This window comes from Mauremys reevesii, linkage group 4 (genome assembly GCF_016161935.1).
Source record: "Mauremys reevesii isolate NIE-2019 linkage group 4, ASM1616193v1, whole genome shotgun sequence".
NCBI classification, from domain to species: Eukaryota; Metazoa; Chordata; order Testudines; family Geoemydidae; genus Mauremys; species Mauremys reevesii.
In genome coordinates, this window is record NC_052626.1 from 33,555,288 (window position 1) to 33,570,754 (window position 15,467).

A 15,467-nucleotide genomic window follows, 5' to 3' on the forward strand; every position below is an offset into this window, starting at 1 on the left:
CTTACAAATATAGATAGCAAAGTCTTCACTTAATTCTATTGTTTCGATGGCTTAAGTAGCATGTTGGAAATCAGAAAATTCACTTTCTAGTAACAGCAATTGTGTGAACATGTAACTAATGGAATAGCTCCCCAAATTAGGAATTTTGTGGCACAGGGAAATAAAAGAATCTTCAATTTGCTGCTTATGTGTAAATTAGAACAGATCTAGCACCACATATTTCCAAACCTCTGCATAGATATCTATGATAGTTACATTTGTATATATTTTGTAAAATGCAAACACATAGTAACACAGAAACACCATACTTGAATTACCTTTCTTGGTGAAGATAACCTGTAACTGGTTAATCATCAAAAACCTTGCACTGTTTTATTTTGGTGACATCTGCCTAACTTGTTACTGAAATAGTGTGGAATGTAATTGTCTAATGCAAATAGGAAAATCTTACTTTGTCTGCAAAAGTGCTATTATCCATTCTATAAATATTTCATTTTCTATATTAACACCACTGAGGGCACTGAATCCAAACCTCTAACCCTTATTCTCATGGAGTATTGCTTAACCCCGTGAGAATAGTCTACCATGCAGTTCCTCCCATCACCTAAATCCTGCATGGTGGCAACACTCACAGGATGGTGTTCAGCTGTCTGAGTGGTTGTGCAGGGGTGCCACTCCTGGGTGCTGCAGAACTGGTCTCAGCTGCAGTCTATGCAGGCCTGATGCAGAAGGCCAATTCAGGGATGGGGTGAGATGAGACACAATGGTGAGTCGTGGGAGGGGCTGTGGATCGGCATTTATCCTGCTCCATTGCCCCCAATGCTCTGTTAGGGTTGCCAGGCATCCAGTTTTCGACCGGAATGTGTGGTCAAAAAGGGACCCTGGTGGGGCCATTAAAACTCTGGCTGGCCACAATGGCTGGCTCCGCATGGCTCCCGGAAGCGGCTGCCATGTCCAGCCGGCTCCTAGGCGCAGGAGTGGCCAAGGTGGCTCCATACACTGACCATGGGAACTGTGGCTAATGGGAGCTGCGGGGGTGGTGCCTGCAGATGGAGGCAGCCGTAGAGGCCCCTGGCTGTCCCTGCGCCTAGGTAGAGGGACATGGCAGCTGCTTCCAGGAGCAGCCAGAGGTAAGTGCTGCCTGGAGCCTGCACCCCGAACCTCCTCCCATGCCCCAATCCCCTGCCCTGCCCAGCCCTGAGCCCCATCCCATGCTCAAACTCCCTCCTGGAGCCCGCACACCCTCCCACACCTCAACCCCCTGCCCCAGCCCCGAGCTCCCTCCCACACTCCAAACCCCTCGGTCCCCGCCCAGAGCCCCCTCTTGCACCCCAAAGCTCTCACATCTGGCCCCACCCCAGAGCCTGCACCCTCAGCTGGAGCCCTCAGCCACACTCCCTCATCCACCTGCCCCGGACCTGAGCCCTTCCTGCACCCAAAGTCCCTTCCGGAGCCTGCACCCCACGCCCCCTTCCACACCCAACCCCCTTCCACAGCCCTGTGCCCCCTCCCACACTCCAAACCCTAGCCCCAGCCCAGATCCCCTTCCTGCACCCCAAGTCCCTCATACCTGGTCCCATTGCAGAGCCCACACCCTCAGCTGGAGCCCTCATCCCCCTCATCCCCCCTGTCCCAGCCCGGAGCCCCTCCTGTACCTCAAACCCCTCATTTCTGGCCCTACCCTGGAGTCTGCACCCCAGCCCAGAGCCTGTACCCCCTCCCACACCTCAATCCCCTCCCCAGCCCCGAGCCCCCTCCCACACTCTGAACCCCTCAGCCCCACCCCCAGCCCAAAACCCCCTCCTGCACCCCAAACCCCTCATCCCCGGCCCCATCCCAGAGCCTGCACCACCAGCCAGAGCTCTCACCCTCCCACACCCCAACCTCTGTCCCAGCCCGGTGAAAATGAGAACGTGAGGGTGGCAGAAAGCGAGTGACTGAGGGACGGGGGATGGAGTGAGTGGGGGCGGGGCCTCGGAGAAGGGGCGGAATGGGGTGGGCAAGGGTGTTCGGCAACCCTATGCTCGGTACAACCAACAAAGAGAGGCTATGGCTGTTATTCCATCCCACAGGCTGGAATGGCAGCTGGGGGTGGGGGAGGGTGCTGTACAGTAGCCCTCTGGCCTCGGGATGTGTGGGAATTTCAACTCTTCAACCTCCTACTTCAGGGTTTACCCTAAGAAAGAAGGCATTGGGGTGAGGCAGGAGGAAAATGCAAGAAAACGACAGCTCAAGAAAAATCTTGGGGCTAAGGCTTATCTTCATTTTCTTAGGAAAAGAGGAAAAACCCAAGTAGTAAAAAAGGGAACAGGGGAGGTTTGGGTTGTATAGCACTGTGTGTGTTGAGAGCAGCATGGGGACTCTGCCTATTTACACTAACGTTTAAACACAAAGGGCCCGATCCCAAGGTCTTTACTCAGTTTTTACTCAGTCTGAACTTCTTTGGACTCCTGACCAAGGAGTGAGTAAAAACTGAATAAGGACTTGAAGTCTTGGCCCATAATATCTAATTGTTAAATCTTGGTAATTTTGTACGTAAAAAGGGAAATATCTACAATTTGAAACAAAGTTAAAATATCTACCTTTACAAAAGTGGATAACAGTGGTCTCCTGTTCCCTCTGGAGCTGGACCGTGAGGCATTTTTTGCTGAGCTCATCTCCTTCTCACACCTGGCAATTTCCTTCTTGAGTTTCTCTCTCCGTTGCTGGTCTGCAACTTAGGAAAGAAAGAACCAAATAAAAATTAGTGAGATTTTAAAGGAACGTTCCTGAGCCCTTCTCTCTAAATGCATTCCCTTGCGTGGCCTTTCATTCGGTCAGAAAAGTAAAATGTTGTCAGGTGTTCCAGTTTGAACATGCTGTAAACATGAAAAATAACTCCTATTGTTAAAAGGAAATATTAAAAATTATGTTGCTTCCTTTAGGGTTAGAAATTTTAAGTTCTACAACTACAAAAAAATACAGTGGAATTGAAGACCAACTTCAGCGATATGAGAGTCTACTTGAAAATCCATTGCACTGTTCCCATCCATACAGCACTAAGAACCCTTCCAATTTTAATCCTCCTGAACAACAGTACTGAAATTTTTGGTGAAAAACAACATCATCTGTAAATGTTAAATCTTAATAAATTTATATGTACAAAGGGAATTGCAGGACTCAAAAAATTCAGGGTCAAACTCTGGAAAAAAGTAGAAAGGCCCCCAAAATGGGCACACAAATAACACTGTAAAAGCGGCAAATTACATGTCAGGACCATGAATAGTCTAGGTAGGGTCTGTGTGGATGGGCCATTGCTGGATCAGGAGGGAAGAATCAGATAAGCTACTGAACCTTGGCCCAAATGCCTCTCTAGAGCAGAAGATTGGCAAAGTGTCTATGCCATCAGATATTGGGGGGTGGGGGTGAGGGAAGGGAAGGAGCCATGGCCTGCTGCAACATGGCCCTTTGTTCTTAATGTTACAAAGCTTTTCATGTGCATTCTAGCTGCATAGTGAGGTGTCAAACTCTGAATGCTAATGTGATTCATAAAGCTGCATGCCCCAGTGGAGATAGCCTGAACCAAAAACACCAACATACTCATTTCCAAATGTGAATAAAGAGGCCGTACAGAAGATACAGATACTTGTAAAATGCATGCAAATGGCACCCAATTTTACCCTCAGCCCCATGGGCACAACTCTCATTGACTTCATTTAAGTTCAGTGCATTTCTCCACTGCATGAACAGTCTGCCTGAAGCAACCCAGAAGACCGCCATTAAACCAATTTCTGCCTTATCTACCCCATACTGAATTTAGCTCATACTCTGCTAGGCCCCAATCCACAGAGACTTAACTTTACACAAGAACTTAGTGGGATCAGACAGCACTTTGGTGATGTTCTCAGCTTTTGCAGAAGAACCACAGGAATCAGAGGGTCAGAACTCAGGTCTTAGAGGGTCTTCAATTCACCTTTAAAATATATTCTTCTGTATGTATTAATCCTACAGATAGTTGTTAATGACTTGCAAAAACAAATATGTATTAGTTTTATTAAACATTTCAGTCCTCCTCAAAGCCAAGTACTGGTGCTTTTCAGATGTAATGTTCTTGCTCTCATTCCTCAGCCAAATGCCCTTTTCTGTTTCTTTTAATTCTTACAATTGACATGGAAGATGCAAAGGAATTGCTTCTACAGCCGCTAATTGCTGCAGCCTTTTCTGTTAGAGTGCTTTATGTTATACATTGACCTTTATTAGTGAAAATCCATCCTATGAAGAATGTAAGCAGTTTGATGCTAAATACTGTAAATCAGAATTAAAACATGGCTACTCTAATTTATTGGAGTTGCCGATCGCATGGGTTCTAACTCACAGTAGGAGTATATGAAAAATAACTAAAGGTCTTAAGAACCCAGTCCAGCAGAAGCAGATAGCCTTTGTGTGCCTGATCCAAATAATCACTCAGGGTATGTCTACACTACAAACTTTAGTTAACCTATATTCGGTTGACTTACAGCCACTGCAGTAATTACTGTGGTGGTGTATGTTCACACTACCCTCCTTGTGTTGGTGGTGTGTGTCCTCACCAGGAGCGCTTCCACTGAGCTAATGGGCAGCGTGGGGAGCTGAGAACATGGTCTCTCTGCTTCGCTGGCAGCTCTCTGACAGTAGCCTGGCTGCCCCCCATGGTCTCCATTCCCTGCGGTTTACCTGCCCTCCCCCATACCCGCCAGACACTGTGTTGCCCTAACTACACCGACATCAGCCCTACACCTCTCATGGAGGTGGAGTTATTATGTCTGTGTAGTACGGCACTTATATCAGGGGGAGAAAGGCTGTAGTGTAGATACTGACATAATTAGGTCAACATTAGCTGTCTTATGTCGACTTAACTGTGTAGTGTAGACCAGCCTTCTGACTATGCTAATATAGCTGGTGTGTTGGAGGCTGCAAAAATGCATTCTTTGCCTGCTGTTCAGATACTATTGAGATGAGCATTGTACAAATGCCTAGAGAGGGAGACAGATAGAATGACAGGATACTATCAACTGTAAATGCAGACTGAAGAAATCAGTTCAGCCTCTACAAGGAATTTAGATCTCTCTACCTTTTATAAGTTCAATCACAAATGGCTCAGAAGAAACCTACTTTCCCCCTCCAGCACAAGCTCAGTATTTAAGTCACAGGGAATATTTTACATTGATTCTTCTTCTGTGTCCATATAATACACATTGGCCTTGATGCTGCAAAGCTTGTGTGTTCCTACTCCCTTACTCACAAATGCTCAGGAGGAGAATAGGTATGTCCGAGAAGACATGGACTTAAGCAAAATGTTCAATATTAATGAGATTCTTAGCTGCACACTCTTCTTAGGCCTCACTCCTGACACTAGGGAAGAGTATCCAAGCAACTGTGCATCAGTATCAACATTAATGAAGGATCAGAGTTTTCTACTTTCCTTGTCTATTCACCACTTTTTATCTTGCATTTATATGTTGCAATAGGATAGACTACTGTGGCACCCCTCTGAGGAGAGGATGGGTGCTACTCCTGTCTCAGCCTCCAGGGCACAGTCTTCTGCCTGTGCTGTTCATGGTATCTGCCCCCTTACAAAGGGCATGGGAGTGATAAAATAGTCCAAATAAAAAGACAGTATGCTTCAGCAGCCCACAAAGGGCAGAGTCCTGGGCCTTTGGGAAGACAAAAACAAAATAACTGGCCCCTCCCCTTTCTGAGAGGGCCCAGGAGGCCAAGGCTCTGAAACCATTTCCTCAATCAACAACCCCTGCTTCCAGGGGATGGGGTGCTCTGAGTTGCAGTCCTGCTCCTTCAGAATGTCGCGCTGGACTAAGCAGGGACCTTCCCTTTTAAGGACCTGCCCATCTCCAGCCATGACAAGCTTCACCGGTGTGCTGGACTGGGATTGACTGTGCACAGAGGAGCTCTTTAACCCTTTCCTGACTGGAGTGGGGATTGCCCAACACGTTTGCAATATTTCACATCTGAGCAGTAAAGGATTGAGTCCACTAAGGGTATCACAATCAAATAAAATAAATGGATAGATTCTGGAGAAGGGCAGGGGAAGGAGACAAAGGGAGTGGCCAAAGTATCTCTGGCTATTCCCAGCTGCCCAAATGATCCCTTTGGGCTATAGGCAGCTAGATGTAAGTTTCTGGGTACTGTAAAAAACTTTCCCCTCACTAATTGCACAACTCAGCAAATCCAGAGAATCTGGTCCAAAGGCTGTAAAGTCACACGGGGTGTCACGTGGCATCACAGAAATATGCTAGCCAGAATGGTAGAAAACTTTACCCACATACAAATCCTTATTTGTTGTTATGCTACAGCATCTTCAGGCCGATTTTCCCAGTGCAAAGGGACTGCAAGCCATCCACCAAGGAATTCTCCCTGTGTAGAAGGAAGCTAGAGGGCAGTAGGCAGCTGGATGCAAGTTGGGGTAGCCCTGAGGCAACCTCCCAATGGCCCCAGACTAAGGGAGACAAAAAAGTAACATAGATCCACCTTCCTCGCCCCACCTCTTGGGTCCTGCACCAAGCAAAGTGAGAATCAGGTCTGGAAGCTCCATTCTTTACTCAGACAACAAGTGAATCTGAATAAGGGGCTTGCTCCCATAAGGCACTGAGCACTCATAACTCCCACTACAACCAACTGGAGCTGAAGACACTCACCACCACCACACAGGATCAGGCCCCAAGACATGAGCCGATGGTGCAGCTATGACTATGTTAATTACAACAAGAGACAGGCAGGCATTTGGAAGGAAGTGTAGTACTATGAGGGAGAAATGTTATCAGCTAATTGGACACACTAATATAAGCTTCCTCACTTCCTTCTGCCCTAGAAATAGTACGGGCCAAATTAGTCCCTGATGTAATCTCAACTAATTTCAATGGGGTTATACCAGGGATGAATTTGTCTGTGTCCTTGTTACTGTGCCATGGACTAAATGCCCATCACTGCCAGCAGAATAATTCAAACAAAAGGAGATGCATCTTTTAACAGATTTAGTAGGAATGTCTGACAGATGAACTATAAATAGCCTTAACTGTACAGAGAATCCCCAGACTAAAGATCAAAATTGATCAAAATTGATTAAAAATGTCAAAATGTCTAAATTTGCTTGTTTACAAGTAAAAAAAAATTTCATCCACTCTTTAAAAAAAAAAAAAACAGTGATGAATATCTGAGTATAAAATGCATCCTGCAGATTTAAATGGCAAGATCTCCAAATCTTAATGGAATCTAGAGATCAATGAGTTTCAAGAATGACTCTGCTCACAATCATTGTCAGGCTTAGTAATAAGATAATGCATTATATTATAAGCAAGGCACTGACAGTTAAATGCACAGTGTGTACGAATAAGTTCCTTAACTTATTCTACCCAGTCCATGAGCCTGTTCTGTTAATTCTGCAGGCAACAAAAAGTGGCTGTATGTATGTATGTATGTGTATGTATGGCTGCAAGCATTTTTAAAGGCTGTATTGTATACTATTCCTCCCCGACCCTCTCCCCCCCCGACACACCTTTTTTAAAGTGTACCGAGCTATGAAATTTTTACTAATCCAATTTAGAAACTACACTACTGACTAGGCAGATGCCTATTACACAAAGTTCAGAGGATACCAAGCAAATTTCCCTTCATTATAATTTTATTTTTCTGCAGTGGTTGCTCCCTCTACAGGTTTGACTCTATTTCCATAAACCCAGCACTTCGGCAATATTTCTAGAAACCTGCCTGGAGTTACAAAACATTGCTTGGCTGACTGAAATGAAGATGATAAAACTTGGAAGTAATTCAAAAATCTATCAGACACGTCACACTTCTAAGGAGTTTGGCAGTCCGGTGCTTATAACCACAGTACGAGTTTGCAATTGCTTAATATGAGGGGTTGTTCTTTGCTCTGAATTTCAGATCTCTACAGTCACCGTATATCACAGCTAAATACAATTTGCAATATTAATTCCTGAACTGATTTGTTTTTTAATGTAAATAAACTATTTCAGACATTGAAACATTAATTAAACAAATAAAAGATTATCTTATTGAGCTTAGCCAAGGGTAGCGCATGTCCCAGAGCATAATTTAACACTGAGTAATGCTGTACTTCCCCATGTGAACCAACTATTTATTTGCCAACTCAATTCTGGGCATTATTTTCCCATATGAACTCCCCCAGACCAAGAGCATGCAAAGAAGTCACATCATACATCTTTCAAAGTGGAGATGCCATCCTCAGTTTGGATGTGCTGGAAGAGGCCATGAAGTAAACAAGTGCTGTCTTTCGTAAAAACCCTTCTCCTTTGCATAGCTCAGTCTCAGTTAACAAAAGTCCCGATCACACCACAACTTAGCCATCTAGGGTGAAATCCTGGCCTCACTATCGTTTTAAATGAGCCATGATTTCACCCCTGAAGCATTCACTGTTTATTAAAAGGACAGACAATATGAGGTTATGGTTTTCATAATTTTAGGACACGATTCTGTCACACTTCCTCAATGTTAAGTAGTACCTTACTCTGAGACTAGCCCATTCAATCAACGGCACTACTCGTGGAATAAGAGAGCACTCAACAAGAGTAAAGGTGACACATGATATTTATTTAGGAACAGATTCTTCCAGCCTTACCCATGTTGAGTGGAATGTTACTCAGAGTAGTCTCATTTAAATCAAAGGGACTACTCAAGAAGCAAGGTACTACTTAGCATGAATGCAGATGGCAGATTCTGGCTACAAGTAAAAGGCAGAAGTTAAACACCTGCATAGCTGAGAGTAAACAGACTAAGAATCACAGCTGTATAAGTGTAGTCCAATGGAAAACACAAAATTTAGCCCCAATTCTCCAGTGTAATGTGGCTATTTTGTGCTCCTCAGAAATCCCAGTGCTGCCCTGAAACTAGCTTCATTACTCTGCAGTTGAAGGATCTTAAAATTAAATAGAATTGCCATACTGACTCCCAACAACACCCACTCTCCCAGATGTCCATGTAGGGAATGTCCCCAGAGAAAAGAGGGTGTGTCACTCCCTTGTCCACCAGATCCTCAGCTGCTGGAATGTCCACATGGGGTTGTTGGCTACTGGTATAGATTATGATAGTTTCAAATTGCTCTAATTTATGCTGAGGGACTGGACTCACATCCTCATCTCAAAACTTACACTAAGCGCTCTCTGGCCAGTGTATCATCAGCATTTTGTAGTATTTCATATACAATAATGCAGTGATCAATTCACTTTAATAAATACAATCAGGAAAATAAATACCTGATTTAGCAAATTTAAAAGGAGAGGTACACTTAGTAAGAGCAATATATTTCTATGTGACCAAATCCTGGGGTTCACACTCAGCTCTTACTTGGAACTAGTTTATTGCTCAGTCTTTTTACTAGGCAAACTCATATTTACAGCTGCTGTGCACACCGCTACAGGCTCTATGGGCTACACTGCTCCAATGACCATAGCCCCACCACTTCTTAAAAACCCTCTCTGTGGCAGAAGAAGCCCACACAAAATACAGTTCCGTGGAATATAAGGGCACACAGATCCTCTGTGTATGTTTCACACATCTGGCTCCACCAACCCACATGGGAAGCATAACTGCAACATCTCCCCTTGCTTATTTGGCTTTCCACTCCCGCAAAGGGCAAAACGCACCTCTTCTGTACCTGCCCCAAAATAACCAAGTTTTGCAACTGTTTTACAAAATAATAAATAAGTTAGCATTGTATCCTGTTTTGGAAAAAAAAGAATGCAGTGTTCTTTCCATCTTTTTATAAATACTGTTTGCCAGTAAAGTAATTGAGCCCTAAGGCTAATATCAGCTGTTTTGAGAATTGGTTAGATTTTCTTGTAAGAATGAAGATATAGGCCCTGAATCATCATGTGAGTCACAGAGTGGACATCTGTTAACTACAGACTTACTGGTAACTGTCTTGCGTGTACTTTGCACCTCTGCATTTACCAATCTAGTTTCTTATGGATTAGAGTCAGTAATACAAACTTGCTTTTGACCTTTGGTGCTGCGTATCACAGAAAAGTGCATTGATCATGCAAAGACCCCCCGGGTAGAAAACAAAGAGGTGTTGATTGAATTTATGCCTACATAACACACTCGTTTACACTTTTAAAATAAGTTTTTCTCTTTAAAACAATTTCCATTTCCATGTCTTTCCATCTTATTCTCCCACAGAGTGTCCAGGAGTATCTATACAATATACTGCACCCACAAATAATTGCAAAATTGTTGGAGAAAAAATAAGAGGCCAAGACTAGGATGAAAATCTGACCTTTATATGTAAAATGTTGTTTTCTTCAATGTAGTTTGTGACAATCTTTATTGGGGATTATGTATAAAGTCACAAAAATTATTCAAGGACTGGAAAAAATGTCTTACAGTGAAAGACTTAAAGAGCTTGATCTGTTTACCTTATCAAAAAGAAAACTGAGAAGTTACTTGTTTATGTATATGTACCTTCACAGGGAGAAAATTATAGGTGCTAAAAGGATTTTAATCTAGTTGGAGAAAGGCATAACAGGAGCCAATGGCCAGAAGTTAATGACAGTCAAATTCCTAGAAATAAGGCACACATTTTAAAAAGTGAGGGTGATTAACCATTTGGCCAAAATATCAAGGTATGTGGTGGAGTCCCCATTTCTTGAGGTCTTCAAATCAAGACTGGATGCTTTTCTAGTAGATTTGCTTAGTCAAAAACAAGTTATTGGGCTCAATACAGGGATGACTGGGTGAAATTCTTGGCTATGGTAATGTAGGTCAGACTAGATGATCTAATGGTCCCTTCTAGCCTTAATCTATGAAAAATGTATTAAGTTGCTTTAAATAAATTTCTTTGTCAGAGGTTCTGCCTTTCATAGAGAACAAAATGTGTATCTACTGCAGAAGTATTTCAAACTGCTATAATTCAAAGTGCAGGGACATAGAAATATTTACACATTTGGTTTTCATATTTATAAGCAAGAAATTCAGATGACAAATACACAGGACTATATTTTCAAAAAGATGTCTGATTTCGGTGCACTATTACCATGTGTGCGCAAACATGCAGAGTTTATATGCATAATTCAAGTGGATCTTTTAGGAAAAGATACGTATATTATAGTTGGAGCAAACAACAACAGCGATAATTAAGATTGCCTGAGTGTTTCCATTTAAAGGCCGTATTTCAGATACTTTTAACCTTCACCTTTTGGTCTGAAATTTTCTGAGTCTGACCTCAGTTGATGGATTATTTTTTAGGAAAGTTTGAGAAAAATGGTTCTGTCATTTTTGAGCACAATAATAGTGAAAAATATACACAGCTCTTAAAAGCTCTAATGAGCCCTCAGGGAGTGACACAACTTGGAAACTTGGCAGTTGCAGTAAGTAAGTTAATGCCTCCCCACATTCTCACTGCTCTGTTGGCACTATCTGTGTATGTAAGAAAACCCCAGGTCATTAAAAAATGCAGGTGTATCTGGAACGAGGTAGGGCTCCCTTATTGCATAGATTCTTAGAAAGTATGCATGAAAATGAGGCAGGACTCATATGGGGATGTGGAAGGGCCAGTGCAGGGAAAACTGTGCGAACTTCCTGCACAACAGCAAAACACGGACAAGTTTGATTTTCCTTGTTTACACAGAGATTTTATGCTTTTCACAACACCAAGATCATCAGTGATAATGCACAAAATGTACGTGTTCACACGTGGAGGTAATGCTGAAAAAAACCAGGCCTAAAAATATAAAAATCCTGATAAGTTCCTAGGTCCAGGCAAGGAAAAGTATCACTTACACTGCATCATTATTAGTTTTTTCCCCATAAAAATGAATATGTTTAATCACTTCTAAAAAATGTAACCCCAGGTTCATACTTGATATTCATCCACTATGTGTGCCGGATTTCTGGTGGGCAATTTCTCAGAATGCATATTTTTCCTAGCAGGAGATCTATACTCTCAGTCACTAGGTTCAGGCTGCACTATCAGTGTGTTCTGTGGAAAAACCTCTAAACATATGGGTTGCAAAAGTTGTTATTATTGGAATCAAGGCATGTGTAGCAACACCTGTCTTATTTGGCAGGGCTTTTTTCAAGTTTTCTGGCACAAATGCTACAATAATGAGATTTGTAATAGCCACTGGTATTGACATGCTTAGGGTAATTCTGCACACAGAGGTTTCAAATTTCAAGAAGTTTCACATTTAACAACTATTTTAAGTCAATAGAACTGATCTAATACACATGTGCATGTTTGCTGCTGGCTCAGTGGCATGGCAGCTTGCCATCTTTGCTGCCAGCTAGGATAGTGGGAAAAGAACTGTGGAAACTAAATACACTTTAAGGGCAGACCTATTCGGTTGTTCAGAGGAAGTGCCAGCTCCAGTATCATGTTAGTGCTTACGAACCAATGACTGAGCCATGGCAACAGCCCAAAGGGAACTATTCAACTGCTATTTTAGCAGGGCAAGCAGCACAATTTTGGGGGGAAACGTTCAGCATGATGTGCAGGTATTCTGCTTTGCAACTCTCAATGTTAAGAGGAGCCATCCTGATAAAGCCCAGCACTTCATACTGAAAATCTGCTCTCAATGTGTGCTTTGAGAAACAATGAGGGGAGAAGAGGACTTCAAAGCAGAACGGTGAGAAAATTCAACATCTGAAAAAGTAATTGCAGAAACTTTACAAAAGCTCAATAAAGTGACTGTAAATCCCAGATTATGGCACCACAAGTAAAATATTTACACAGCTAAAAAGTAAAAAGTAGTAAGATAGTAGTAGGATATGGAATATAAAAGGAAAAAAAAGTAAATTAATATGTTCCAACAGAGGCTATAAACTAACTACTCCATGTCCTAAGGCTCACATGGAAAGGACAACTGAGATGAGATTATTTTAAAATGATCTTTTTCATATTTTCTTTTTCAATACCCTTCTAGCAATCTAGTGCTTGTGTTGTTGATTGCTATGACACTACCACCTATTTGATATGGGATGGGAAGAAAAGTTCCAGTCCAGTCTGAAAATAAAGTGAAAGCGCAATTTAGTGAGGATTTAGTGTACTGTTTTTACCAAACAGAGGGGCAAACACAATAGCGGCAGCAAAGGTGTACAGTTTCCATCACACACTGGTAGGAGATTAATTCAAATTCTGTAACCATGACAAAGTTACACAGTCTGAGAGTGGTCTGAGTAAACTGAACGGAAAGGGAAATACACTGTACCTAAGCAAGTTCCATTTAAAATGGAATTTTACTCACTATGGAATACACCTACTAGTGCCATTACAATTATCTGCTAAGGTTAAGGCTCTGACCCTGTTTTCAACATGTACTCATATAATCCAGAAAAATTCACTATGGCATGAACTGTGTCATATAGGCTCACAGTTCAGGAATATTTTGTTTGCGAAAATAGCAGGCTCTGAAATAAATGGGCAGAAAGTTCAGAAAGGCCTAAGTAGGTGCAGGAGAATCTTCTTTATCCAGGTGGGAATTCAAATAAAGGCCTGACTGAGGCAGCAAGAGAAGTTACAGAAGTGAACTTTTTTTCCAAAAAAACCCAAGCACTTTAATCCTCCATCCTACACCAAGCTGAAGAAGCCATGTTTGGTACAGAGGAGCTAGTGATACAGCTATAAATAAATAAATATGGAGGTATACCTATCTCATAGAGCTGGAAGGGTCCCTGAAGGGTCATCAAGTCTGGCCCCCTACCTTCACTAGCAGGACCAAGTACTGATTTTGCCCCAGATCCCTAAGTGGGCCCCTCAAGGATTGAACTCACAAGCTTGGATTTAGCAGGCCAATGCTTAAACCACTGAGCTATCCCTCCCCCCAAGGTGCCAGGAGGAATCCTATATCCCAAGCTGTGGATCTGCAGGATAGCTGATACGAAGCTGCTCTTGCAGCCTAGAGGCTGTAATAATCCCTTTTGATACCGTTCCAGCCTGTGCTGCACCCTCTGAAAACAGCAGATGATGAATCCACAGGTTGTCTTGGACCTTTTGGCCCTGCTTTGCTTCTTGCCTAACATCCCTAAAACCCATTCCACAGGGACATGTAACAGCCCCAGTGAAACTGAGTTCTGCTGCCCAATGGGTGTGTGAACCATGTATCTTGTCTCCCCACAACACATTGATTTGGCTGTGTCTCAGACTAAGTACAAAGAAGGAGTGTCTAGATTCTGCACTGACAGGGCTAGCTCCAGCTTTTTTGCCGCCCCAAGCTGTGAAGCGGGAAACAAAACAAACAAACAAACAAAAAGATAAAGCCGTGATCGGCAGCAGCTCTACCGCGCCGCTTCATTCTTCGGTGGCAATTCAACAGTAGGTCCTTCACTCCCAGAGAGACTGAGGGACCCGCCGACGAATTGCCACAGAAGACCTGGATGTGCCGCCCCTTTCCATTGGCCGCCCCAAGCACCTGCTTCCTTTGCGGGTGCCTGGAGCCGGCCCTGTGCACTGAGTAGAAAACACATTCCATGGCCGCCTTCCATCCAAAATGACTGCTTTAATAATTCATTTATCACCATCATCATCTTATCTTTTGTTACTAATTACAATACAAGCATGGAAACAGATACACAAATCATTAGTATGTATCTTGACAAGAATACAATGAAGAAATATGTTTGTTAATTTAACAAGCAGCTGAGGTTTAGCCTCTTTGACTGGTATACTTCTTTTAGCAGTCAGTAAGCTGATGTCTTGAAAGTCACTGCATTCCAGCTTGCACTGTTGTCGCAATAACTTTCTCCTTTCTCTTATCACAAACAGTATTTGATACAGAGATGTAACTAACAATGGTAATAACTGCAGCTCAATCCGGGTTGATGGTGACCTATGTTGTTACTACCTGATGGCTGTTTGATTGTTTTTGTGAAATGAGTTGATTGGTCTCAGTCCAGTTCCTGGAAGGTGCTGACTTTCCCAAAACACCTCCAGAACTGGCAGTAATGGGCACTCTTGTTAAATGTCTTCGTAGAGAAGCTGAGTATATATGGAGACAAAATTTACCTCCCACCCCACATATGGTGCCATAAGGTCAGAGATGTAACACACTGGAAGGAAGGTGGGAGAGAGAATATTGCACTGCTCCTGCTTCTTCTGCATCCACCATGGGGAAGACGACGACTTTAAACTTCAAGGTTGGCAATAACTGGCTAAATGCATTTCACTAGGGCTAAATTCATTACAGACTGCCACAAAAAGGGGAATGAGGAGTGTTATAGAGTCATGAAGATACACGTGTGCCTTATTGAGTAACTGTGATCTTTTATTGTTACCCTTGTGCTTCCTCTCTCTTTCCTTCCCTTTTCAATTTATGATCCTCACTTATATTGTGAGAAATTTACATTGTGGGCCCTTTTGGGTGGGGACCGGGATTTTTCTTGTATTTGTGAGGCCCCTACTGCAAATTTGAATGTAGTATCATTAATAGCTAGGGCCCCATGTCTGTCATAGATGTTGCAGA

The 15,467-nt window shown here is 42.9% G+C and overlaps 1 protein-coding gene across 13 annotated transcripts in view; it reads right to left on the minus strand.

The window, feature by feature from the left end:
* Nucleotides 1-15,467, minus strand: part of SPATA7 (spermatogenesis associated 7) — a 74,646-nt gene that overhangs the window by 30,598 nt on the left and 28,581 nt on the right. For all 13 annotated transcript variants that reach the window (XM_039538550.1, XM_039538553.1, XM_039538560.1 and 10 more), the window contains one exon: nt 2,583-2,716. In XM_039538550.1, coding sequence (XP_039394484.1) covers nt 2,583-2,716 — 134 coding nt within the window. The remainder of the gene's footprint in view (nt 1-2,582; nt 2,717-15,467) is intronic.